The sequence below is a fragment of the Sorex araneus genome, chromosome X (genome assembly GCF_027595985.1).
Source record: "Sorex araneus isolate mSorAra2 chromosome X, mSorAra2.pri, whole genome shotgun sequence".
Lineage (NCBI taxonomy): Eukaryota > Metazoa > Chordata > Mammalia > Eulipotyphla > Soricidae > Sorex > Sorex araneus.
This window is the reverse complement of record NC_073313.1, coordinates 345,913,390-345,940,213: the sequence shown is the minus strand read 5'-3', so window position 1 is coordinate 345,940,213 and position 26,824 is coordinate 345,913,390. Positions and strand designations below refer to the sequence as shown.

The 26,824-nt window shown below is 48.0% G+C and overlaps 1 protein-coding gene across 3 annotated transcripts in view; it reads right to left on the bottom strand.

The window, feature by feature from the left end:
- The window catches only part of ATP6V1C2 (ATPase H+ transporting V1 subunit C2), a 60,236-nt gene extending 49,968 nt beyond the window's left edge, over nt 1-10,268 (bottom strand). For all 3 annotated transcript variants that reach the window (XM_055122458.1, XM_055122457.1, XM_055122459.1), the window contains exons 1-2: nt 10,140-10,268; nt 8,193-8,260 (exon numbers count right to left, since the gene is read on the bottom strand). In XM_055122458.1, the coding sequence (XP_054978433.1) occupies nt 8,193-8,260; nt 10,140-10,268 (197 nt within the window). The remainder of the gene's footprint in view (nt 1-8,192; nt 8,261-10,139) is intronic.
- Nucleotides 10,269-26,824: the final 16,556 nt, after the last annotated feature.

The window sequence follows — 26,824 nt, the reverse complement described above, 5'->3', positions numbered from 1 at the left end:
TCATCACCCAGGTGTGAGGTTCTGCCCCCGTGACTTAGCATATATCTTTGAGAAAAAAAAATCAGTGCTTAGCATCTCAGTCCTTCAAGATGTGCAAATATTTGGGCTGAATCATGAATGATTGTGTGTGTGTTTCTTTTGGCTTGTTTTGTTTCACCAAGCAGAGAGCCACAGGAAACCCGAGGAACAGTTCCCTTGCTGTGAGGATGAAGCAGAACTTTGTAATTCTCTTTTTCACACCTCTATATGCCATTTTTAAAAACATTTTAAGTATATTAAGCTTTTTTTCTTAATGTCCGTAATAATTACCTGAGGAAATGACTACAACACAGGCAATACACGTTTTTAATGTGTATATCTTAAAGCACCATACAGTTTGATCGCCAATAATGACAGTGATTGATGATGAATGTTGGGAGGGTAGAAGAGAAGGTGGGAAACCCCCTTTTCAAGTTAATTCATATAAAACCCGGGACACTGGGGCTGGAGGGATGGCTCAAGGGGCTGCAGTGCCTGTGGGGGGCCCATGTTAGCCCAGAATCATGCCAAGTGTAACCCCCCCCCCCGCACCCAAGCATCCCTGTGTGTGGCCCCAAAACCAGACCAAACCAAAAGAACAACAACAAAACACAGGGCACAAAGTATTGCCAGGCCTTGAACCATGTCAAGGCAGGGTGGGCAAAAACAAGCAAGGCCAGAACCGCTGCCCCCAGCCCACCTGCTCTCTCGAAGCTTCCCTTGTAGGGAACAGGGAGAGGTTCGATTAGACCCCTAAGGGCCTGTGCAGGATTTTTCTTTCAGTCCTTCAGTTAGTTCTTCAGATTCTAATTATGCAAATGACTACAATCTAATCTAACTGGGGAGATGGAGATTAGCCAATATTCGCCCCCCCCAAGAAAAGACACAAAGCCACCACGAAGAGGGCCAGGAGGAGGGGGTGCCCTGGGGAGGGGTGGCCCTGGCTCTCTCAAGGAAAGGTGACTGGCAGATGGCTAGCAGTAGAGGTGGCGTGGTGTACAGGAGCCCAGCCATTGATGGATGCGGAGGGCAAGGGTTTAAAAGTCATTCACAAGGGGGCTGGAGTGATAGCACAGTGGGTAGGGCGTTTGCCTTGCACTCGGCTGACCTGGGTTCGATTCCCAGCATCCCATATGGTCTCCTGAGCACCGCCAGGGGTAATTCCTGAGTGCAAAACCAGGAGTAACCCCTGAGCATCGCCGGGTGTGACCCAAAAAGAAAAAAAAAAGTCATTCACAAGAGGGCAGGAAATAGAGGCACAGCGCCGGGGTGCAGGCAGCTGAGAGGAGTCCAGACGGCAAACAGCATTCACAGGCATTTGACTAATATTTGCCTAATGGCACGAAGATCCTCTCCATAGCACATTCTTGCGGTCATGGAGCAGGGGAGCTTGGGTAAATCTTTTTTTTAATTATAATATTTTTTCTTCTTCTCTTTCTAGAATGCCCGTAGGAGGATCTACTCTCTAAGAGTCGCATTGCCAAGCAGACATCTACTCTCAGGCAGGTAGACTCTTTGATCACCCAACCCTCTGTCAACTTCACAGAACCCCGTCGGGAAGTGAACAGCTGCTCCACATGCCAGAGGAGGCGACCAGGGTTGAGGGGCAGTGACCAACAGCCTGCAGAAACCCAGGGGGGTGTCTGAGCGCCAAGACCTTGGGACCCGGAAGAGCTGAACCTGCACCCCAGATGAAGCTACTCTAGAGAGGCTGGGGATGCGGCTCAGTGGCAGGACAGTTGCTTTGCACGTGTGAGGTCCTGGGTTCAATCCTCAACACCTCAAAAAATCAATACAACTATGAAGAGCATTTCTTCTTTTTTTACATTTAAATATTTTTTATTATTATTTTTTACAGACTTACAAACTTCCCTGATTACATTTCAGTTATATAGTATTCGAGTACCCATCCCTCCACCAGTGCCCATTCTCCACCACCAATGTTCCCAGTATCCCTCCCACCCACTGCCTCTGTGGCAGGCACATTCCCTGTTTCTGTCTCTCTCTCTCTCTCTCTCTCTCTCTCTCTCTCTCTCTCTCTCTCTCTCTCTCTCTCTCTCTCTCTCTCTCTCTCTCTCTCTCAGAGCATTTCTTAAAGGGGGGAAGAAGGGAGCCGGCTGGGGAGACAGAACAGGGGTTAAGGGGCTTGCCTCACCGGGTTCGATATCTGGCACCACAAATGGTCCCTTGGGCTCTGCCAGGAGTGATTCCTCAGCATATAGCTAGGAGTAAGCCCTGACCACTGCTGTGTGTGACCCAAACACTAAAATAAAGGATTGGGGGGGGGGGGGAGGAGGGAAGACCTGAGGAGATGACTCAAAGGCCCAGTGGTCAGTGTTTGCATTGCCAGAACCCCAGGTTCCATCCCTGGCCCTGCTGGTCCCTTGAACACCCTGAGCAGAGTCAGGCGTGTACCCCAGACAACACACAACAAGGAGTGGGGGAGGGAGGTGGTTTAGGGATAAAACCTTTCGGTTTCTCAAACGTCCATGGATTCCAATTAGCACCGGGCACTCGGGAGAGGAAATCAAAAAGAAAGGGAGAGCAGTGAGCAGGAGCTGCCTTGCAGCGACACGGAAAAACACTCCGTGCCCCGAGTAAATAAATAATAAAAGGCTACGGAAACAATACACCTTGCAAACTGCTCTGCCTTCTCTGCTGGCCTGGCCAGAAGCAGCGCGGGCAGGTTTGTGCTGCCTCGGTTACAAGCCCGGCGAGCATTATTTACCTAAAAACACTCGAGTCCCTTCCAAAGGACGCAAAGGGCGTTTCTGAGCACAGCCCGTGACTTTAGGCCGAGACCCAGGCCTACCTCCGAATACAGGGTGCTGTGACCCTGCTCTGGAATAGTGCCAGACACAGGCACCCGGGGGTGCTCAGACCACATCCCACCGATACCTCTGACCCAAGAAGAACGTTCCTGAGGGTATAGAGTCACAAGGAAAAAGTAAAACAATCCACAGTGGGTTTCACTCTTACCACACCCAGACTTTAAAAACAACACTGTCGGGGGTCAGAGAGATAACAGGTGAGGTGAGGCATCTGCCTTGCACACAGCTGACCCACGTTTAATCCCCGGCACAAAGGGTCCCCTGGGCACCGCCAGGAGTGATCTCTGAGCACAAAGACAAGAGTAAGCCCTGAGCACAGCAGGATGTGTACTACCCACCCCCCCAAAAAAAACAACAAAAAACAAAAACCAAAACAAACAAACAAACAAAAAAAACAGTAACTCAACAAAAACCTTTAGGACCCAGAGAAATAGTTTAGTGGGCTGAGCACATGCTTTGCATGCCAGAGGCCCAGATTCCAGCCTGAGCATTGCATGGGCCCCTGAGTTCTACCAGCCTGAGCCTGGAGGAGTCCCTAAACACTGCCAGATGTGTCCCCCCGGCCCCCAAAGTAACTGCAGGGCTAGAGATGTAGCTCAAGGACCAAGTACTCGCATGTGTAAGACCCCGGGTTGGATCTCAATAATTTAAATGATTAAATAACTTAAATAAAATAATTTAAGACCAGAGGGATAGTTTGGGTTCTATCCCCATCATCATATGGTTCCCTGAGTATTATTCTCAGGCACAACCCCGAAGCACAGAGCCAGTACTGCTCGTGTGTGCCCCCCAAAGAAACCCATAAAATAAATACATATATTTTAACAACATTTTTAAAAATTAAAATATCTGAAGTCAAATATGTCCTATCAGTTTCACAATTAAAAAATTGTTTTTAGGGCCGGAGCGATAGCACAGCGGGTAGGGCATTTGCCTTGCACGCGGCCGACCCGGGTTCGATCCCCGGCATCCCATATGGTCCCCCAAGCACCGCCAGGAGTAATTCCTGAGTGCAAAGCCAGGAGTAACCCCTGAGCATTGCTGGGTGTGACCCAAAAAGCAAAAAAAAAAAAAAAAAAGTTTTTATTGCTCTTGCTTATTCACACAGTTTAAGTTTTCTTCCTCCTTCCTTCCTTCCTTCTTTCCTTCCTTCCTTCCTTCCTTCCTTCCTTCCTTCCTTCCTTCCTTCCTTCCTTCCTTCCTTCCTTCCTTCCTTTCTTCCTTCCTACCTCCCTTTCCCCCCCTTTATTCCTTTCTTCCTGTGTCAGGGATTAAACTCAGTGCCTCACAAGGCAAGTACTCTATAGCTAAACCACAGCCCTGACCTCTGTATTATTTTTGCCTGTTTGTTTATTTTTGAGACACACCCTGCTGTCTTCAGGGCTTACCCCTGGCTCTGCATTTAGGGATCACTCCTGATGGGGATTGAGGGACCATGTATGGTGCTGAGGACTGAACCTAGATTGGCCATCTGCAAAGCAAGTGACTTACCCATGTTATTTCTTCAAGCTATGCTACACCACCAGCACAATCAACCTGAACAACAAAGAGGCATCCAAGAAACTATACTGAAAAAGTAAAAACAACGTGGAAATATTCATAATCGATAATTAGAGAATTTTAGAGCTTCAGAGGTCACCTTTAATTTTGATAAATAACAGAAGCTAAAAGACTTGTAAGAGGATGCATTTGATGTTAGAGAAAGGTCTAGATAGATAAAATGTTGAGTGGCAATGAAGCCAGCCCTCTGTTTTACTAAGGAGGGGGTATGTGTGTGTGTGTACGTGTGTCTGTCTGTCTGTCTGTCTTTCTGTATGTGTGTGTGTCTATCTGTCTGTCTGTCTGTCTGAATTTTGACCCAAACCAGGCAGTATTTAGGAGCTATCCCTAGCTCTGTATGCAAGAGTTACTCCTTGAAGTGCTCAGAATATCATATGCCGCGCTGGGGATAAAATCGGGGCCTCTCACATGTGAAGCATGCACTCAGGCCACTGAGCTCTCTCCAGCCTGAAGGCAGTCTTTTTATTTTTTTCTTTTTCTTTTTTAAAATTTTATTGAATCAGGATGAGATAGTTACAAGCTTTCATGTTTGAGTTACAATCTCACAATGATCAAACACCCATCCCTCCACCAGTGCACATTCCCCACCACCAATATCCTGGATATACCCCCTCCCTTTCCCACCCTCCCCCTGCCTCTAAGGCAGACAATATTCTACTTTTGGGCATCAGAACTTGCAACACAGACACTGAGAGGTCATCATGTTTGGTCCATTATCTACTTCCAACATGCATCTCCCATCCCGACTGGTTCCTCCAGCCATCATTTTCTCAGTGATCCCTTCTCCATTCCATCTGGAAGGCAGCCTTCTGAAGCCACACGCTGACCCTGTCCTGGCAGCCTCAAGCTTGGCAGGCAGAGCTGCTCAGAAACTGAAGGCAGGGCCAAGGAATAGGGAACAGCTCAGGGATAAAGTAGGTGCCTTGCATGAGGAAGACATATGGACCAGATCCCATGTATCACTGTATCACCGTCATCCCGTTGTTTCATTGATTTACTCCAGCAGGTGCCAGTAACGTCTCCATTCGTCCCAGCCCTAAGATTTTAGCAGCCTCTCCTTACTCATCTTTCCCAATGATTGGAGGGTCTTTTCAGGGTCAGGGGAATGAAACTGTTATTGTTACTGTATTTGGCATATCGAATAAGCCACAGGGAACCTGCCAGGCTCTTCCGTGCAGGCGGGATACTCTCGGTAGCTTGCTGGGCTCTCCGGAGAAGATCCCATGTACCACACACAAAAAATAAGTAAGAAAACTGAAGCCATCTGGGCAGTGGGCGGGCCTTCAGTCTGTCAGGGCCCTCACCTCTATGGCAAGAGAGCTGAAGAGAGGAGCTGCTGGGGCCAGAGCAATAGCACAGCAGGTAGGGTGCTTGTCCTGCACATGTCCAGTCTGGGTCTCATCCCCAGCATCCCATATGGTCCCTGAACACCACTAAAAGTGATTCCTGAGTGCAGAGCCAGGAGTAAACTCCCTAGCATCCCTGGGTGTGACAGAAGGTGTAGGAGGAAGGAAGAAAGGAAGGAAGAAAGGAAGGAAGGAAGGAAGGAAGGAAGGAAGGAAGGAAGGAAGGAAGGAAGGAAGGAAGGAAGGAAGGAAGGAAGGAGGGAGGGAGGGAGGGAGGGAGGGAGGGAGGGAGGGAGGGAGGAGGAAAGAAAGAAAGAAAGAAAGAAAGAAAGAAAGAAAGAAAGAAAGAAAGAAGAAAGAAAGAAAGAAGAAAGAAAGAAAGAAAGAAAGAAAGAAAGAAAGAAAGAAGGAGGGAGGGAGGGAGGGAGGGAGGGGAGGGAGGGAGGGAGGGAGGGAGGGAGGGAGGGAGGGAGGGAGGGAAGGAAGAAGAAAGAAGAAGAAAGAAAGAAAGAAAGAAAGAAAGAAAGAAAGAAAGAAAGAAAGAAAGAAAGGAAGGAAGGAAGGAAGGAAGGAAGGAAGGAAGGAAGGAAGGAAGGAAGAGGGAGAGAAAGAAAAGAAAGAGAGAAAGAAAGAAGAAAGAAAGAAAGAAAGAAAGAAAGAAAAGAAAGAAAAGAGAAAGAAAGAAAGAAAGAAAGAAAGAGGGAGGGAAGGAGGAAGGAAGGAAGGAAGGAAGGAAGGAAGGAAGGAAGGGAAGGAAGGAAGGAAGGAGAGGGAGGAAGGAGGAAAAAGAGCTGGTTCCAGTGTTCTCGAGGCTCATGTATTTTACACCCCCTGTACTATCTCTCTGGTCCAGGATAAAATCACATTTTCTGGATGTTACTTTTTGTTTGTTTTGAACCACACGTACAGCAGCTCAAGGGTTACTCCCAGCTCAAAACCAAGCACCCTGGTAGTTCTGGGGGTCATGCGGTGCCAGAGGCAGAACCCAGTTCTACCCGCTGAGAAGCGTGCATCCAGCTCTTCAAGCCATCACCCCCGTGCCAGGATGTGACCATCTTTAAGAACATGTCCTGGCGCGTATATGCTACCCGAGCCCATGTGCTGCTTGCACCCAAGTAGCCGAGCACATGTGGCACCTGAGCACATGTGTCCCTTGCATCTCCCCTCTTGAGATGTGTACTCTCCTGCTTCCATATCTAATGCTGGGATGTGTGTGTAGAGGCTGTCTCTGCCCTTGGAGAAACCCGGGTTCTCTCTTGAGCACGTTACTCTCTCTCACTTTCTCTCCCTGCTTCCCCTTCCTAAAAACCTCCAAATAAAATCTGTTTTTATTTCAAAAAAAAAAAAAAAAAAAGAACATGTTCTGGGATTTTCTCATACTTGACTTCATATGATTCTGAGTCCCTGAGTTTCTCTGAGACAGCACAGAGAGGAGGGCTGTTACGTCACGATGCGAAAGGAATAGCAACAAGTCTGTGGCAAGGCAACGTGGCTGACCTGCAAAGTTTTATACCCAAATAGTCTGGCCTAGCATGTTTGAGGATCTTTGGGTTTGATCCCCAGCACATCAAAAAAAAATATATATATATATATATATATGTATATATATGGAAAAGGACGTCAATGTAGCAGTGCTTGCCATGGACATCCATGAACCTGTAAGGTGGATGTTTACAAAAGCAAGGTGCAGAACATGTGCTGTCATTTGCATCGAAGTATTCTAAAGAAAATGTCCATCTCTGCTTGTCCATGTACAGGCTGTCTCTGAAAAGCTCTCCTCAGAAAGGACGAGGGCACTGCCTCCAAAGAGAGGAAATGAGGAAACCGGGGAGAGAGGAAAAAATTCATTGCCACTGGAGAGCTTTCCTACTGTCATCCGAATGTTTCACCTTGTGTCCCTCGCTACAAAACCAAAGTCAGAGCCTGGGGGTGGGGGTGTCGGCTACACCACTTACTCTCTGAGTGGTTCCCTCAGGCCACGGGCATTTTCACTTTGAAGGCACACACCTTAAACAGAGATAGAAAGAAAGCAGCCACCTGCACAAAAAGCGATCTGAAGAGGGGCTGGAGAGATAGTACGGAGGGTTGGACACTTGCCACTTGCAGTGCATGTGGCCGACCCAGGTTCGATTCCCAGCAGCTCACACGGTCCCTCAGCACCTGCAGAGTGATTCTTGAGCACAGAGCCAGGAGTAACCCCTGAACATAGCCATGCGCTACCCCCAAACTGAGGGGGCTGGGGGGGGGGCAGGAATCCTATCTGAAGAGCCTCCTGCATGCCCATTGATCAGCACCCCCACCTGCCCTCCCCTGATACTTCCAGTGACTTCTGGTGCCAGATCTGGACAAGTATGCGTCCAGCCAGGACAAGCGCCCCGTGTCCTTCACACACAATGTCAAATTCTCACTTGTATGTAGTAAATAAGAAATAGTTCACCTTTCAGCAAAGGTATCGAGTTTCCCCAGTTCATCAGAGAGGCCGACGAGGGAGTCCAAGGTTCCCACCTAGAGAGACGGCGAGAACATCAGACGGTCACTTTCTGGCAGACAAGTGGAGGGGGGGTGGTGCCTTTTCAACCAAAAAGTCCCGGGACCTCTGCAACTTGCATCTTGAGTTAGTGGCCCTTGGTCAGAAGGACTCATAAGAGAACGCAGTGGGGCTGGGGATTTTCTTTGGCCAAGAGGAGAGACGCCCACATTCCTGCCAGGGGAAGGAATGAGCGTGAGGCCACAGACATCTCAGGGCCCTTTTCTCTGAGGACAGTCTCTGCTAACGAGGTGATGAAGTCCCCTGGTTGAGGACCTGGCCTGGAGAGCAAGCCAAAGGGGGCACCATTTGGGGGCCAGGGAGGTGGCTGTGTGGTACAGCACTTGCCTGATGGGTGTAAGATACTGTATTTAACCCCCAGCACCATTAAAAAATAAAAGGTTATTTCTGGAAACTCTTCTTCTCCAAAATAATCCGGCAGACGCTTTTCTCAGTTTTTCTTTGAGATTATTAACAGTGATCCTGCCCAGTGTGGGCTTGGACTAGCAGCATTTCCGCCCACTCTCATTTTTTTCAGATGAGCTATCATGATCTGTTCCTTAGTGCAGAAATCACTACAAGATCCAAACTGTATGTAAAAAGTCTATTTGCAGGGCCAGAGTGATAGTACAGTGGGTTGGGTGTTTGCCTAGCCTGCAGCTGACGTCCGTCCAATCCCCGGCATCCCATATGGTCCCCCGAGCACTGCCAGGAGTAATTCCTGAGTGCAGAGCCAGGAGTAACCCCTGAGCATTGCTGGGTGTGACCCAAAAATCGGGGAAAAAAAAAGTCTATTTGCATTCTATTAGAAGGCATTTTATCACAAGACAATTTGCTAGATGACCTGATTTGTTTTATCCCTCCACCACTGCCGCCTGCAATGCATTTCTCTCTCTCTCTCTCTCTCTCTCTCTCTCTCTCTCTCTCTCTCTCTCTCTCTCTCTCTCTCTCTCTCTCTCTCTCTCTCTCTCTCTCTGCGTGCGCGAGCACGTGTGTGTGTGTGTGTGAGGGATCGAGCCCAGAGTCTCACCCATGAAGGGTAAGTGCTCTAAATGCAGAGCTGCGTCCCTGGTCACATCTCTGTGTCTCTCAGAAGGAAGCTTCAAGTTTATGCCCCTTGGCATCAGACCACCTCAGAGGCACGCCAAAGAGATGGTCCGTGTCATGCTCCTCCTTCACGCTGGTTTCATCTGAACTCTGTGCACCACAGGGAGAGTACCCAAACCTGCACGCGCCACCGATCTCTGTCCGCCACCTGTCCGGCTTCATCAGAAGTAAGAGGGGCACTGGATTTCCCACCTGGCTCCCATGTCCAGAGCAAGATCGAGGCTCCGAGGCAACACATTTAAACTACCTCGTCGCCCTCCTTAGATGGTGAAGACAAAGCCGAAAGAATTGGAGACTTAACAGGAGACTCAAGTCTATAAAATGCTCTGCCCCACTACTGGAACCACTGCCATTTGTACCTTCTTTCCCCTTTTAATCTTATTTCAATTTACTTATTTTGGTTTGGAGGCTACACCAGCAGTGCTCAGGACTCACTCCTGGCTCTGCACTCCTGGATCTCTCTGGCTGGGCTAGGGGGTCAGATGAAGTGCTGGGGGTCGATCCCAGGTAAATGACTTACCTACCGTAACAATCTCTCCAGCCCCTCCCTATTTATTCTTCCCTGTGGCTCTAAGTCCATCAATATGGCCATGAGTTTTGAACTCGGGCAGCAATTCCGAGCAGACCACAGCCACCCTGTCCACCCTTGCCCCCAGGCTAGCAGTCAGCAATGCTGCTCTTCTGTCCCTTTGTCCTTGGCCGCCTACCCCCCAGTCCATCACCTCCCTCTTCCCTCCCCTGGAATTTTACCTTGAAGTCGGGAATCGCGAATTTGGTGTTATAGGACAGGTTGGACTTGGAGGTTACTGTGTTCATCCTCTCCAGGGCTTGCAGATTTTCCTTATCACCAGGGGCAGAAATTAACCAAAACTCCGACATGCTTCCCAGTCTTCTTCAGGGCAGTTCTGGCCAGAACCACAGCAACACGGGTAAACTGAAAGAGGAGGAGAGAAGTGTCAAATATCTCTACTTTACCCCTCCCTGTCCTCAGAATTAATCCTCTTCGGGATTTGTCACTCGTCCCATTTCTCATTCTTGCCTCTTTTGACCTGTCAGTTTACATTCTACGGCTTCAAGGACACCCATTTGTACGAAGCCAAATGAGAGGCTCTTATCTCCACTTGGAAGGCCCTTGGGGAAGGCGTGAAGATACCCAGGGCTCTGGGTAATTCGGACTGCTTGAAGAAGTAGGTGGGAGCGTGAGCAACAGCACAGGGGGTGGGGTGCTTACTTTGGTCGACCCCGGTTCGATCCTGCACCCCTGAGGTCTCCTAGGCTGCCTGAGCTCAAGAGGGAGGAGTAAGCCCTGAGCACTCCCACGTATGGCAACCCCCTCCAAAAAATTAAATAGGGTGGGATCATTTCCTATTTGGGGATTTTCTTCCCCCGCCCACCCCCAACCCTCTCCACAGAGTGTGTGCTTGCTGTGTTGACTTGGGTGCCTGCTGGAACGTTCTCTGCCGTGCACACGACTGTCTTGGTGGATGCCAAGTACCAATGAGTCAAGGAGGGACTTTCACAAGAGGCCACCGGGGCACACCCCTAAGTCCTAAATTCCAGATCCTGAAACAGGTGCTGGCTTTAGAAACGGACTTCAGGGGACCTCTCTTCTATAAAGTAAGGGCCAGGGAGGGCAAGGGCCTCTGCTGGTAGTCGTCCGGCCACAAGACCAAGTGTCCACTCGGCACAGGTGGGAAACTTGCCGAGCCTCGCAGGTAATTTCTGCCCAGCGTCTGTGGCCTCTGAAGTCGTTCTGCTCATTCAAACGTGGCCACACCCACACCGTTCCCCCCTAGGCCCTTTAGCCGGGGCTGGCTGGGGGTGCGGGGGAGCGGGAGACGCTCGGGGCAGAAGAGCCTCCCCAGCCGGAGTTCTATCGAGCAATATATATATGTATATATATACATATACATATATATGTATATATATATATATATTTTTTCCCCACCCGTTTCGGGCTCTCGTCTTGCTCCAAACCAAGAGTTTTGTTTCTCCCAACGCGGCGCCCCCAAGGCAATATATATATATATATATATATTTTTTTTTTTTTTTTTTTTTCCCGGTCCCGGCTGCAGGCTGGCCCCCGGGGCAGACAAGTGGAGCGAAGGTGGGGGAGATGCCACGAGCCCCCGCGGCCCCGGGAGCGCTCACGCGGGCGCCGGCCTCCGGGTTCCCACGGGGACAGCGCGGTGTGCAGCGCGTCGGCAGAGCCCACGGCCGTGGCCCTCGGCCCCGCGGGAGCCCGACCCCCAGCCCGTCTTACCCGGAGCGGGCGGGCCGCGCGGTCCGGGCTGCGGCGGGAGCGCTCGGCCGGCTCCCGGGAGGCAGCGGCTTCTGCGCGCGCGCCCCGCCCCGCGCTTTTATCCGGCCGCGGAGGCGCCGCCGGCCACGCCCGCCCGCTGGACATTTGCATACTCGGCCACCGCCTCCCGCCCGCGTAGGTGGGGGCCCCCCACCCCGGGCCGGGTCACTGACACCCCGCGTCCCCCCGCATCCCCGCCGCCCAGAGCTCCTGCTGCCCGCCGGGTGGTGGGCGCGACGCCCCCTCCAGAGCCCCTGCCCGCCTGTCGGAGCTGGGTGCCCGTTGGATTGCGCAGCGTTTTCGGAGGGGCTCCCTCGAGACCGGGCGACGCAGGGACAGGGGACACCCGCCCCCCACACCCCAGCCCCGGGCCGCGGCCACTCTCTAGTGACAGGCGGCGGGCTAGGTCTCTAGGGACACCCGGGGACAGGGCTGACCTGTGCAAAGCGACACCGGGGTTTCGCTTATGTTTTGGAACGCTGCACGCAGCTGGGCAGAGGCGCGACGGAGCTCCCGGGCCACGTGGGCGGAAACCTGCCCTGGACGAGGTGCATCGCGCCCACCCCAGCTCCAAACCTCCCCGATGAAGGGGCGAGGGGGGGGGGCGTGGAAACGTACTGCCAAAGTGAACGCACGCTTGGTGCGCCCTGGAGCAAAGAGAGCCCCTCCGCGGTGAACCTGCACGCGTTCGTTAACCAACAAAACTCTGAGAATCCGTTTTCTCTGGAGCCCAGGAGGAAACGGGTGCGTCCTTCTCCCGGCGGAGCGTTTTCCTCGATTTCTGAGAAAGATAGACATCTCAGAATGGTTCTGGTGGGGAGGGGAGGGGGGAGTGTAGAAAGTGCGGCTGCTGCCTCGGGAATGAACTGCCCGAACTTAGAAAAGAGAGCCAGTGAGCGCATCTGTCCGTCTCGCGCGGTGAACGTTGTGTCAGATCCTTGGGAAAGAGGGTTAAGGGGCAGCCCCAGGGCTGGGTCTAGAAAGTCCCAGATGGAGATGGAAAAGGGAGCTGCTAAGGTCACGCCACGCCGGCTGGGCACCTTCGCGCTGTGGCGGCTATGGAACGCCCAGCACCTGCAGCCGCATCATCGGTATTGGGCCATGTGCATTACTCAGTCCTTGCAACACTCTCCCGAAGGAGGACACCTGAAACCGAGGGATGAGGAAACCTGGTGAGGATGGGGAGCTTCCACAGGGATTCCAGGCGAGAGGGCGAGCGCGTGCAAAGCCTGAGGTCTCTCTCTGGACTTTGGTCGTGCCAGGCTATCCAGCCAGAGAAAACGGAAGCATGGAGTTGGCAGCAGACCTCCTTGGCAAGCAGGTGCCGGGTGCCCACAGGAGGTGCATGGGATGCGGGCTGTCCCTGGCTCATGGCAGAGCTAGGAGTCCCTGTCAGCCCAGGGTTTCCTGCCCTCCCTCCCCCATCAGGACCATCCACCTGGCTTCTCAGAGATGGGATGGCCACGCGGGAGAAGTATCCCAAAGAGGTGCCGAGCATCCTTCCTTCAACAAACAGGGTTTCCCCTCACAGCCTTGTTTCTTAAAATAGAAGAACCAGGGGGCTGGAGCAATAGCACAGTGGGTAGGGCGTTTGCCTTGCATGCGGCAGATCCAGGTTCGATTCCCAGCTTCCCATATGGTCCCCCAAGCACCGCCAGGAGTAATTCCTGAGTACATAAACCAGGAGTAACCCCTGTGCATCGCCAGGTGTGACCCAAAAAGCCAAAAAAAAAAAATAGAAGAACCAGACACCAAGTAATGCCTGGGCCTGGGATTAAGAAATAATAGCTTACTGCGCTCCTTGACTTATTCAAAATCCTCCCACTGGGGGCCAGAGAGATAGTACAATGGATATAGTATTCACGTGCACTTGGCTAAGCCAGGTTCAGTCCCGGCATCCCATATGGTTCCCCAAGTACTGCCAGCAGTAATTCCTGAGTGCAGAGCCAGGAGTAACTCCTGAGCGTCGCCAGGTGTGATCCCTCCAAAACTTGGAAAATAAAGAATAAATTCTTCCACTCAAAATCTATCCCCCTCACACACCATCTTCACAGCTTACGATTCTCATTAATTTGGGGGGTTTATAATTGTAATTACTCCTCTAAGGGGAGATTGCCTGGCTTCAAATAACTTTTCTTGCTTATTAAGATTATTCCATGACTTTTATGGAGAATTTGGAAAATGAAGTCGGCAGAAGTACAAATCACCTGAGGAGCTGGGATAAATAGTAGAGTGAGTACTGAGTTTGCTTTGCAAGAGATCAACCCAGGTTCAACCACAGGCACCCCATATGGTCCCCTGAGCTCTACCAGGAAAGATCCTTGAATATAGAGTCAGAAATAAGCCCTCAGCATTTATCAGGTGTAGCCCCCAAACAGAAACAACTCCCCCCCCTAAAATCACCTGTATTTTCATAATTTGAAAATAACCTCTGTTAATGATCAAATCTCTTTTATACTTTTCAGTGTCTATTCCTATATATAGATTTGGGGGTTCCTGGTGCAACTGAGATGATATAGTTTAAATAGAGTTTGGTATCTCAGTGGTGATTACTTTTAAACCATAAGAAAGTCAGATCTATCTTATCAGTACGAGATAACCTGGTGTCATCAGCAATTTTTCAGAGCTCAGAACTTAAGTCAAATACACAGGATTTCAAAGGCAAATAAAGAGATCTTGCTGGACAACTTACATCTTGAAGGACAGAGGAAAAACAAGACCCACTCACTTGCCTAAGGGTATTTTGAATTGTACTTCTCAAAGGTAATCATACACTTACTTATCTGTTTTGAGCCAACTTGTATTAATCTCTCGAGTTTCCCTATAAAAGGGGATCAGCCTTTCAATGCAGAGAAAAAGAGAGAAATTAAGTCAAGCTGTGCTGCCTGATCTCCAGGTATATTGGGGCAATGTAAGACAGCATTTCTAACCTATAAAGAAAAGTTATATACCTTTGCATAGGTCAGCCCACAGCAGATTTTAATGCCCCATTTTTAATCTATTCAAATTCCTCCCCTCCATACACTCCTCCCAGAGTCTCTGAAATCTACTCACTGCTAAATGAGAACAAGGTTCGCTCAGCCTTGAAAATATGCCCGGGGTTATATGAAATGCTTCATAGACATAGCCTGCAAGAACCCAGGTCACAAAGAATACTATCTCTTCCTGGGACTTAAAGACGGGTGAGGAAATGCCTTCCACCTTGAATCCTCTCCAGCTTATTAAGCATTTGACTCTGGCTAGATATTCCAGAAATGCTTCTGCCGTTGGCACTGGCTATGCATTGAGCCAGCTGAGGTCTGCGCAAGATCCCGCAGTCCTGCAGGTCAGAAACCAGAAGGACAAGATGGGTCCAGTCTGTCGGTTTTCTCCACCGCTCCACCTGCTGGGCCCTCTTTAATGCTTCTTTCCTGGAGACAGCCCTCCTAAGATGTTCTTACCCAACTAGCATAGACACATAATTGTGCTTGCCGTCAGCAGGGAGCAAGGGGGGCCGGAAAGGGGCGGATTTCTCTAGACTTGACTAAGAACGCAGCCAAGGTTTTCTAAAGGGCAGATCTCTGGTTGAGAAAAATGAAGAATTGTCCCTTGATAGGCAGCACCACGTTGCAGAAACAGATTAGGCTTTGGGCTGAGACAACTGGATAAGCAGCCCAGCCATACTGAGTGGTTGGGCGGCCATCTGAGGAAAGGAGGACACCTACTTCCGTGCCTTTGGGCTGTACCTCAGAGAGGACAGTTGAACCTTGGAGGCAGGAAGGTCAAGCCTGGGACCTGAAGTGCTCCACAAAAGTTCCCTTCCTCAGGAACACCAAGTAAAGGATGTTGGGAGGACCCACTCGGGTTGGAAGCTGCGTGCTGAAAGTAGACTATAGACCAAACACGATGGCCACTCAATACTTTCATTGCAAACTACAACACCCAAAAGGAGAGAGAACAAAAGAATGCCGTGTTGCAGAAGCCTGGTGGGGTGGTGGGGGATGGGGTGGGGGTGGTGGGAGGGATACTGGGAACATTGGTGGAGGAGAGTGGGCACTGGTGGAGGGATGGGTAAACGATCATTGTATGACTGAAATGCAAACACTAAAGTTTCTAAGTTTGTAACTACTGTACCTCATGGCGATTCACTGTCACTGTCACTGTCATCCCATTGCTCATAGATTTGTTTGAGCGGGCACCAGTAACATCTCTCATTGTGAGACTTATTGTTACTGTTTTTGGCATATCCAATATGCCACAGGTAGCTTGCCAAGTTCTGCCATGTGGGCGCGATACTCTCAGTAGCTTGCCAGGCTCTCCGAGAGGGACAGAGGAATTGAACACGGGTCGGCCGCATGAAAGGCGAACACCCTACCACTGTGCTATAGCTCTAGCCCTACGGTGATTCACTAATAAAAAAAAATTTTTTTTAAAGTTCCCTTCCTCTTTCTCTCCCTATTTAGATGTCAAAGTGCTTCACAGTCTGGGTGGGATACATTAGAATAAAGCCTTAGTAGGGCCCAGAATCTTTCTTCAAAGATCCAAAGTACTTTGATCTTGATAGCTTTAGCCAATACCCTGGTAACTGGAGATCAGCAATCAGGATGGTTTTCACTGTTTCACTGGAGGAAGGAAGGCAGACGACAGTCTCACAATCTATTCTGTCCAAGTGAACAAAGTTCAAAATATTCTTCTGTTGATCCCTTATTCAACAAGCTTGAGGTTTTATTTTCTCAGTATTTGCAAATGACTGTGGAGCACGCAAAAACCAACACACACACACACACACACACACACACACACATCTCCCTCTCATTTTCAGGCTTGTGGTAGCACAAAGCAAGCGTGATAAAAAGAAGCTCCAGGGGCTGGAGTGATAGCACAGCGGGTAGGGCATTTGCCTTGCACGCGGCCGACCCGGGTTCGATTCCCAACATCCCATATGGTTCCCTGAGCACAACCAGGGGTAATTCCTGAGTGCAGAGCCAGAAGTGGCTCCTGAGCATCGCTGGGTGTGACCCAAAAAGCAAAAACAAAAACAAAAAATGAAACTCCAGTGCCCAGTTCCAACTCTCACAAAGATGTGAGCTAGATGCAGGGTGTGAAACCTGCATAAAAATGAGGGATGCATAGAGGCAGGCTGGAGGCAGGTGGGGGCAGGAGCGATACTGGAGACATTGGTGGTAAGAAATGTCCACTGGTGGAGGGATGGGTGATGGAACATTGTATGACTGAAAACTGATCATGAACAATTCTGTAACTGTGTATCTCATGGTGGTTCAATCAAAAAAATTTTTCTTAAATGTGGGATTACATGTTCAAGAAATATGGTGGTCCTCATTTCCCAGATGAGGAACAGGCCCCAGGAGATGAAGTGATCTAATCCAGAGCAAAATTAATGATCTTGCCTTGATGCAATCACTTCAGTTTCAGGTTTTGAGTCTTGAACCCGGTGTTCCTACCTCCCGGGACATTTTGCACAACAATGTCTAAACTACTCTTCTGTGCTGTCCAAGGGCTAGCTCAGCCAGTGCTCAAGGTCCTGGCATTTCTACTCATTAGCAACATGAACTTGGACAAGCTCTTTGATCTTGGAGGATGTCAATCCTCCCTGGTGTTAAATAGTAAGGCCCAGGGACAGGGCCATACCAGTTCAGCATTAGAGTATGCTGTACCTGGGGTTCCCTTGAAACCCCCTCTCCATCTTTCTTTCTCTTGAATCTCATGTCCAAATTCCTATTTCCCCTCTGTGTTTCTTTAGAAGATACAGCTCCCGCCCTCTTCTAACACATGGTCCATTTGCCACACACGTCTTTAGTCATAGTAAATGTGGCTCTGACATGGCTGTCCGGGTGCAGCCAGTGCTTGGGGGGGGAGCAGTGTTCACGTCAACACTATTCACAATAGCCCAAATCTGGGAACAACCCAGGTGTCCAGGAACAGATGGCTGGATAAAGAAACTGTGGTACTCGGACACCATGGAATACTATTGGCCATAAGAAAAGGTGAAATCAGGCAGTTTTCTGCTACACAGGGGAGGGAGCTGGAGAGTATCATAACGAGAGAAGTTAGTTAAAGGAGGATGGACTGAATGATCTCTCTTATTAGTGGGATATAAAGCAAGAATGCAGAGGGATAACAAGTGCCCCAAAGTGACAGAAACTGAGACCTGGTCTTCGTAGGAAGCCTGTCAGGTGAGAGGGGGTGGGGCAGGGGCGGGGCAATGGGGGTGTGTAGGGGGGAAGAGGACACTCTGGGGAAGGGCACGATGTGGGATTGTGTGATGCATGAAACCCTATCTCTAGCAGGATTGTAAACCTGTGTGTTTATATAAAAGTGCCTGTGAAGGAGGCAGGCGGATGGGAGGGAAGCTGGGGACGTTGGTGGAGGGAAGTTGACTTGGGTAGTAGGACTGAGTATTGTATGCTTGAAGCCCAATTATGAAGAATGTTATAAATCATGGTGCCTCAAAAAAATTTTTTTTTGGTTGAGGGCCACATTGGGTGGTGCTCAGGGTTTACTCTGGCTCTGAGTTCAGGATTCACTCCTGGCAGGTCTGGGGAACCATAGGGGATGCCAGGAATCAAGCCTGGGTCGGCCAGGTGCAAGACAAGAACCCTATTTGCAGTGCTGTCTCTTTAGCCCCCACCTCAATAATTTTTTTTTTTTTTTGCTTTTTGGGTCATACCCGGCGATACACAGGGTTTACTCCTGGCTCTGTACTCAGGAATTACTCCTGGCGGTGCTCAGGGGACCATATGGAATGCTGGGATTCGAATCCAGGTTGGTTGCATGCAAGGCAAACGCTCTATCCACTGTGCTATCACTCCAGCCCCTCAATAAAATTTTTTAAATACAATTTTTAAAAAATTAAAATGAGACATGAGAGACATTCAGGTTCTAATATTGAAGTTAAGAGAATCTGCCCTCAAACAGAAGGGAATGCCCTGCCACAGTGGCAGGGTGGGGTGGGGGGAGATGGGATTGGGGAGGGTGGGAGGGATGCTGGGTTTACTGGTGGTGGAGAATGGGCACTGGTGAAGGGATGGGTTCCCGAACTTTGTATGAGGGAAGCATGAGCACAAAAGTGTATAAATCCGTAACTGTACCCTCACGGTGATTCACTAATTAAAAATAAATAAATTTAAAAAAAAAAGAATCTGCCCTCAAATCTCAGTTCTGCCATTTCTTAGCTGTGCCTTTCCACGCTCTTGGTTTTTCTGTAGCCCAGCTTTCTGAAGCTCTCTTTAACTCACCTTTCAGTTGGGGAATGACAAGGGGCCAGTGCCACAGCACAGTGGATAGGGCGCTTGCCTTACATGAAGCCAACCTGAATTTGATTCCTGATATCGTATATGGTCCTCCAAGCCCCACCAAGAGCCCCTAAGCACAGAATGAGGTATAAGTCCTGAACACATCAAGCTGTGGCCCCAAAACCAAAGTAAATGAATTGTAAAATGATAAAGAAAATGAAATGAGTCTTGGCTGAGATTGGGATGAGGATGTAGTTTACTGATAGAGGACTTACCTTGCATGTGTGATGCCCTAGGTTCAATCCCCAACAAGAAAGAGAGAATAAAAGAGAAATAGAAAGAAAGAGAGAATGAGTAAGAGGATGGAAGGAAGGAAGGAAGGAAGGAAGGAAGGAAGGAAGGAAGGAAGGAAGGAAGGAAGGAAGGAAGGAAGGAAGGAAGGAAGGAAGGAAGGGAAATAGAAAAAACTGCGTATGCAAAATATTCAGTGTTTGATCATTTTTTTGCTCAAAATTAAAGGCATCTGTAGTTAGGCACCACTTCTACTTCATTCACTATCAACTTCTTAGTACTGAACAGATGCTCAGTGGGTATTTTTTTGAAGCACCTGAAGCCTGAAGCAGAAATGTTAGAGGTTGCCTGGAGAATCAGGGGAAGCTGGGGAAGAATATTTTGCTCCTTTTCCATCTTTAAAATATTATTATTAGTTCCCCTCTCCTTCCTTTACTCTTGTTATTGTGATGACATGTGATTTTGGTGCTCGTCAGGGGCCAGGCGCTTAAGTTGTGGTGCTTGCGCACATTTTGGTTGTAGTGCTCACCAGAGTTTGAACATGGATTGGGGTGCTCACACACTTTAGTTGCATTGATCCAGAGATCACACACTTTGTGGTGGCACCAGAAATGCCACACAGCAGAGCCTTTGGGATCAGCGCATGTGTGTCCATGCTGGAGATGACACTCAAAGCTTCAAGCTTGCAAGGCAGTTGCGTTGCCTCTAAACTATCCCCAGGTTCCAATCTTCAATCTAATCTGTTCTAGACGTTTTAAGGGATATGGAAATATCATGGGCTGGAATTATAGCATGGTAGGTAGGGCGTTTGCCTTGCATGCGGCCAACCCAGGTTCTATTCCTCCACCCCTCTTGGAGAGCCTGACAAGCTACCAAGAGTATCTCAACCGAACGGCAGAGCCTGGCAAGCTACCCATGGCATATTCAATATGCCAAAAACAGTAACAATAAGTCTCACTATGGAGATGTTACTGGTGCCCGCTCGAGCAAATCAATGAGCAATGGGATGACAGTGATATTGACAGTGATGAAAATATCATAAAGATATAAACTGTGTAAATATTCTATTTTTGTTCAACAGAGACAACATTCATGGTCATTCATTTGTGTTTGCAAGCTTGAAAATTAGAGACAATCTATACGCCCAACAAATGAGGACTGATATAATCATGTAAGTGTATAATTGTTCTATGCACTCATCATAATTCATCAGTGATGAATTATGTGGGCAGATATTTGGCATTGCTGTGATAAGACTCACTTTGTCTTGACTTATACGGAGATGGGTTTTGACATGTAAGTTCAAAAGCAACAGGATATAATTTTCTTTTATATCATTTGTGATTTTAAGCTTATTCTTTCTAGTTTTTATTGATATAAAGTGAGTTTTAAATGGTAGTAAAACAAAATAAGTGCTAAGAAAAAAAGAGAATTGGTAAAATGAATAATGATAGCATCAGGCTGTCATTAAAATGTTGTAGAGGAACATTCAATGACATAGGAAATAATCATGAAATTTTAAGTGGAAAACTCAAAATTAAGTCTTAAATTTTGTGAGGAGTCACAGATGAATAAAATAATGTAACATATACATATACAACTTAAAAGGAAAAAAATTGGTACAGGGGATCGAATTTAGGTCTCACAGAGGCAATCTAAGTGCTCTTGTGCTGAACTGCATCCCTGCCCGATTTGGGTTTGGTTTTGCAGTTGCAGGGACAGAACCCAGGTCTCATGCATGAGCATCACTGCTAAGCCCCTTCCCGTCACCTTCCTATCCCACTCCATCCTTAAGTGCCCGTTCCTGAATCTTCTGGAAATCACATTTCTCAGGTGCAAAGTCCCTGCTGGCCCAACTTCTCACAAGTCTCTTCTTGCAGGACCCCCTGGGCTCCTGGGACCCCCTTTTCTTTGGAGCCTCTGCTCACTGGTGATCTCTCCTGGATCCGGGCCACACACCCTACCAGATACTAGAACTTTCCCCAGTACAGGAGACAGACTCTAACCCTGCAGCCCAATTTGCTGCCACTTTCCCATATGCTTGATGAACTTGTATAACCAAGGGACACAGTTTTGCTTTTCATTTACCTTCGAATGACCAATGGATGCTAGTCGTATTAGTCACAGAATAGAGATACTCACTTAATTCTGCTGTTTGCTGAACTTTTCACACACCTGGGGCCGATGCCTGTCCTGCATCTGGTCCACGCACTGGGAGTTAGGACTCTGGTGGTAGACCAGTAATTGTCCACCATTCTACACCTGTGGGTCATTGGCTGAAGATCATTCCTCTACTGGACAGCACAGCTGGGACACCACCTCTCCCATTTTCAAGGGGGGGAGTATAGGCCCCTAAGTCATTCTTTCCTCAGATATTAGTCCCCCCCTAATTGTCACACTCACCATCAACAATTACGTTTTCACTCTTGGTGATATCACAAGGCCTGGCCTTTTCTTTCCTCCCTCCCCATTCACTTCTGTTCCCTCCTCTCTCCCCATCTCTCTTTCCTCTGTTCCTCTCCACCCCCCCCCCACTCCTTCACTGTCCTCTTACCCCCTCCTCCCCTCTCTCCTGTTTTCAAGGATGAGTACCATGAACCCTTTACTCCAGCATCCTGGCCTCAAAAGTGCCCCATGGGCAGAGAGTACTTAGTCCCTGGCTCTGCATATTTGCCTTCTCTTCTTCCGAACTCAAGGCCACTTCTGCAACCAGGTTCCACCAGATCTTCAGCCAGGTTAAGGAGCCTCTAATCTTTTTTTTTTTTTTTTGCTTTTTTTGGGTCACACCCAGCGATGCTCAGGGGTTACTCCTGGCTTTGCACTCAGGAATTACTCCTGGCAGTGCTTGGGGGACCATATGGGATGCCGGGGATCGAACCCGGGTCGGACGCGTGCAAGGCAAACGCCCTACCCGCTGTGCTATCGCTCTGGCCCCAAGGAGCCTCTAATCTTGATCCCCCTGTCTTTACGGGAGGTGGAGTTACTGGTGAAGCACTGTATGTCACCCATCTGGCATACTCCATACACCCTCCAGGTGTTAGTCGGGACAGAAAGAATTACCCTGGGACTAACTGGGTCCAAATGATGAATACAAGTTATTTGTGCATTGAGTGTAAATTATAGCAAACTGAAGAAAGGAGGTCCAGACTTCTAAACAAAATGTTCCACTTGCAAAGCTGCTTAAAATAAAGGTCTTCCAGAAGCCATGGCACAATTTTCCACTTCGCTAGGAAATATTCCCCCTCTACATGCATGAGGACATATTAAGGTATTCTGTTGGGGTTTACAATGATTACTAAACACATGAAACTTCAAACAACAACAGTGCCTCCTCCCATTCCCAGGCCATGATAAGGCTACGTAATAAAAAGATTAAACTTTCCTGTTGTTCACTGTCATTTGATGTGTATATAAATCTTTGTAAAAGCTACCCAAGCTTCTGGACAGCATTAAATGCCAGAGATATGTTTCCTTAGGGCTAGAAGGTACCCTTTGAAATGAAAGCATCAAGGAAGACGTCTGCCTGTTACTGCTTGCTCTAGAACTATGCAAAAGTTTTATGTTTCCTCCAGTGAGGCAGTTAATGAGCTCAGGTGGCTATCCCGAGTTGCCCATGTAAGACTCAGACAAGGAACAGGACTTCCCTTTCTCCACCTGATATCTCTGCTGTTGTTGTTGTTTTGCTTTTTGGGTCACACCCAGCGATGCTCAGAGGTTACTCCTGGATCTACACTCAGGAATTACTCCTGGCCGTGCTCAGGGGACCATATGGGATGCTGGGAATCGAACCCGGGTCGGCCGCATACAAGGCAAATGCCCTACCTGCTGTGCTATCACTCCAGCCCCCGCCAGCTCATATCTTTACTTCCCTCCTTAAGCTCATTGATCCACCTTTATATCCATTCTTTCATGGCCCTTCAGCAATTTCATCCCTTTATTTGTCTTATAGGATGGGTAAATCTCTGATGATAGTACAGTCCAGCTCTCTGTGAGAATCATGCAGCCACTTCTGTGGTAGGAGGAGATCTGATCACATCGATGGTTCCTGGAAAGAAATCAGAACATGTTGCCCCCAAATATGCCCCTTTGCAGATTGTTTGAAAGATGCTTAAGAAATCATAAGTGCACACAGTGGAATACTGCATGCTTTGAGGAAAAATTAAACACACATGTTTTTTCTGATCATGAAATTCCCTTATAAATGGATGGATATGAAGAGTATCATGCTGAGTGAAAAGAATCAGAAGGAGAGGGACAGACGTAGAGTGATTGTACTCATTTGTGGGATATAAGAAAGACATAGCATGGGACTAATCCCCAAGGACCGTGTAAACAAGGGCTGGAAAGATTGGTCCACAGTTGGAAGTGGGCGTCAAGTCCAGGGGAGAAGGCAGTTGGGATAGAGAAGGGACCGCTATGACAATGATAGTTGGAAATGATCACTCTGAATGAGAACTGCATGTTGAAAGTAGGCAAAGAATCAAATATAATAACCTCTCTGTCAGCACCTGTATTGCAAACCATAATGACCAAAAAGGGAGAGAGGGAAAAAGAAGAAAAATGCCTGTCATAGCCGCAGGCTGCTGGAGGGGGTGGGCACGTGGTGAGAGGGAAACTGGAGACATGGCTGGTGGGAAATGTACACTGGTGGAGGGATGGGTGTTGGAACATTGTATGTCCTAAACTCAACCATAAAAAACATTGTAACTGTGTATCTTATGGTGAAGAAAGAAAGAAAGAAAGAAAGAAAGAAAGAAAGAAAGAAAGAAAGAAAGAAAGAAAGAAAGAAAGAAAGAAAGAAAGGAAGGAAGGAAGGAAGGAAGGAAGAAGGAGGGAAGAAGGAAAGAAGGAAGAAGGAAGGAAGGAAGGAAGGAAGGAAGGAAGGAAGGAAGGAAGGAAGGAAGGAAGGAAGGAAGGAAGGAAGGCAGGCGAGACGAACTAGAGTCAGAAAAAATATTTCAAATCTTTTATGTGGTAAAAGATTTGTAATTATAATATATAAAGAACTATTATAACTTAGCCATAAAAGATAAATAATACAATTTGAAATGGGCAATGAATCTAACACAGAAAGCAAAGACAAATAGTTAGCTAATAGGGCTATGAAAAGATGAGTCACTAGAGAAGCATATATAATTAAAAACCGAGATTTACTACTTCACACCCACTGCTATGACTATCGTTTTTCATTGAATTTTATTTTATTATTTTTATTCATTGTTTTGGGAGCCACACCTAACAGTGCTCAGGGCTTACTCCTGGTTCTATGCTCAGGGATCACTCTCCGCAGTGCTCAGGAGACCATATGTAGTGCTGGGGATCAAATTTTGTTGGCAGCTAACAAAAGGGAGCTCCCTACTTACTCTACTATTTTTCTGGCCTGGCTATAGATTTTTAAAGAGAACAAGGATGTTAACAAGGAAGTAGATAAACTGGAACACTCATACATTGTTGTGGGAAGATAAAAATGGAGTGTGGCTTTGGAAAATCAGTCACGTTTTAAGTGTCAAGCAGAATGATGAGATAACCCGGAAATTTACTTCTAGCTAGGTACTGAAGAAATAAAAACATGTCCCCACAAAAACGTATACATAATTATTAAGGACAGCATTCTTCATAACAACCAAAAAACAGAAACAGCCCAAATGTCCATCAGCTGATGTAGAGATAAATAATTAATGTGGTATCTCTATACCATGAAATATATTCAGTAATAAAACAGAATGGGATAGGCGCCAAATCAACAGTACAGCAGGTAGGGCGTATATTGTTCCCCTCAAGCACTGCCAGGAATAGTGATTCCTGAGAGCAGAGTCAGGGATAACCCCTGAGCAATACTGGGTGTGACCCAAAAAGCAAAAAAAAAAAAAAAAGGAATGGGATATAATTACCTACTTTAAAACTGATGGCCCTTGAGAAGGTTATGCTGTGCACTATTTAAATAGCCAAGATATAATCAATGGTTGCTATCTAGTGACATTTCCTTAAAACCTGAAAAGCACAGGGTTCTGAGAGCTTCTGGTGTAAACACATGGAGACGTGGGGGAGTGGGGTACCTGGAGAAGACACAGAAGCTCCTAGCCCTTCCCCTGGGCAGCTCTTCACGCTGGCTGTTCATAATAAGCCCCTGGTTTCATAAACAGTTTCTCTGAGTTCTGCCAGCTGCTCTCACAAATTTTTACTTTTTTTTTTTGCTTTTGGGGTTATACCCAGAGATGCACAGGGGTTACTCCTGGCGGTGCTTGGGGGACCATATGGGGTGCTGGGAATCAAACCCAAGTTGTCCATGTGCGAGGCAAATGCCCTACCCACTGTGCTATGGCTCCAGCCTCTCTCACAGATTTTTAACCCCAAGAATGAGTCTTGGGAAATCCTAACTGGTCAGAAGGCCAAGCAGCAGCCTGGGCTGAAGCAGGGAAAGGGGGAGTTTTGTGAGACTTAGTCCTTCACTGGGACAATCTTCCATGGGCTTTGTGTAGACAGCGTCACAGTGTCTAAATCACAGCCTACCCAGCTAGTGTCCTAAGAATGATTTAAATACTTCTAGAGAGAAAGCACTGCCTTCTGGAAAAGGTAAACTCAGAACAACAAAGTCAGCACGAGCCTGAGCCACCGGGAAGCTTTTCCAGTGGGGCCTCCTACCCCGTATCACAGGAGCAGTGCGTGAAGCTGGAACTTCAGCGGCTGATTTCCCCATTGCCAGGCCAGAGGCCACACGTTCCCTCTTACTCATCTCTGGAAGAGTTACCCCCACTATCTGAAAGTAGAACATTCCTGTTTGGTGTGGTTTGGGTAGATTGTTTTTAAAGTCTGGAAATACGATTACCATGAACTTATATTGGGGCAATCTGAGCATTTATGACACCCGCCCCCCATAACCTATCAAATTAAACCAAATAGAAATATTCTCATTTGAGGTATTGAGAAAAATCTGTATTTCCAATGGTCAGCCCAAGGCCTACCTGAAAGCAGGTTAAGAGTAAATGTTTGGTGGCTGGAGTGATAGTACAGTGGGGAGGGCATTTGCCTTGCACGCAGCCAACCCGGGTTGGGTCCCCAGCATCCCGTATGGTCCCCCAAGCCCGCCAGGAGTGATCCCTGAGTACGGAGCCAAGAGTAAGCCCGAGTGCCTCTAGGTGTGGCCCCCAAATTTTTCAAGAGAAAATGTTTGTCTCAGAAGTAAATTATCAATGATCTTGAAACATATGCATACATATTTAATACCTATATCAAAAAAAGTATTTAATTATTTAATAAGTATACATTATTCAAGGCCATTAGTAACGCATTGCCATCAATAATATACTCTTTGATTCATAACTTGATAAATATTGCTGAAACTAAGATTCTAGGCACCTGTCACACATGCCAGGCCCTTTGTTTTTGTCTCAGCACCGTGCAGTCAACATTTGCTAGAAGTGAGTCACTGTGTCACAGTAGGAGTGAGTGAGTGGCCTTCCAACTCCAACTCCCTAGTCCAGCTTCCATCCCTTGCTCTGCCCCTCAACTCTCCTTGGGCCTCACCCTGGAGATAGCTCTGTTAGTGACTCAGATTCTTCTGAGCCTTTTTCGGAATCATCTCTGGGCCATGCATCCCACACAGTGAACAC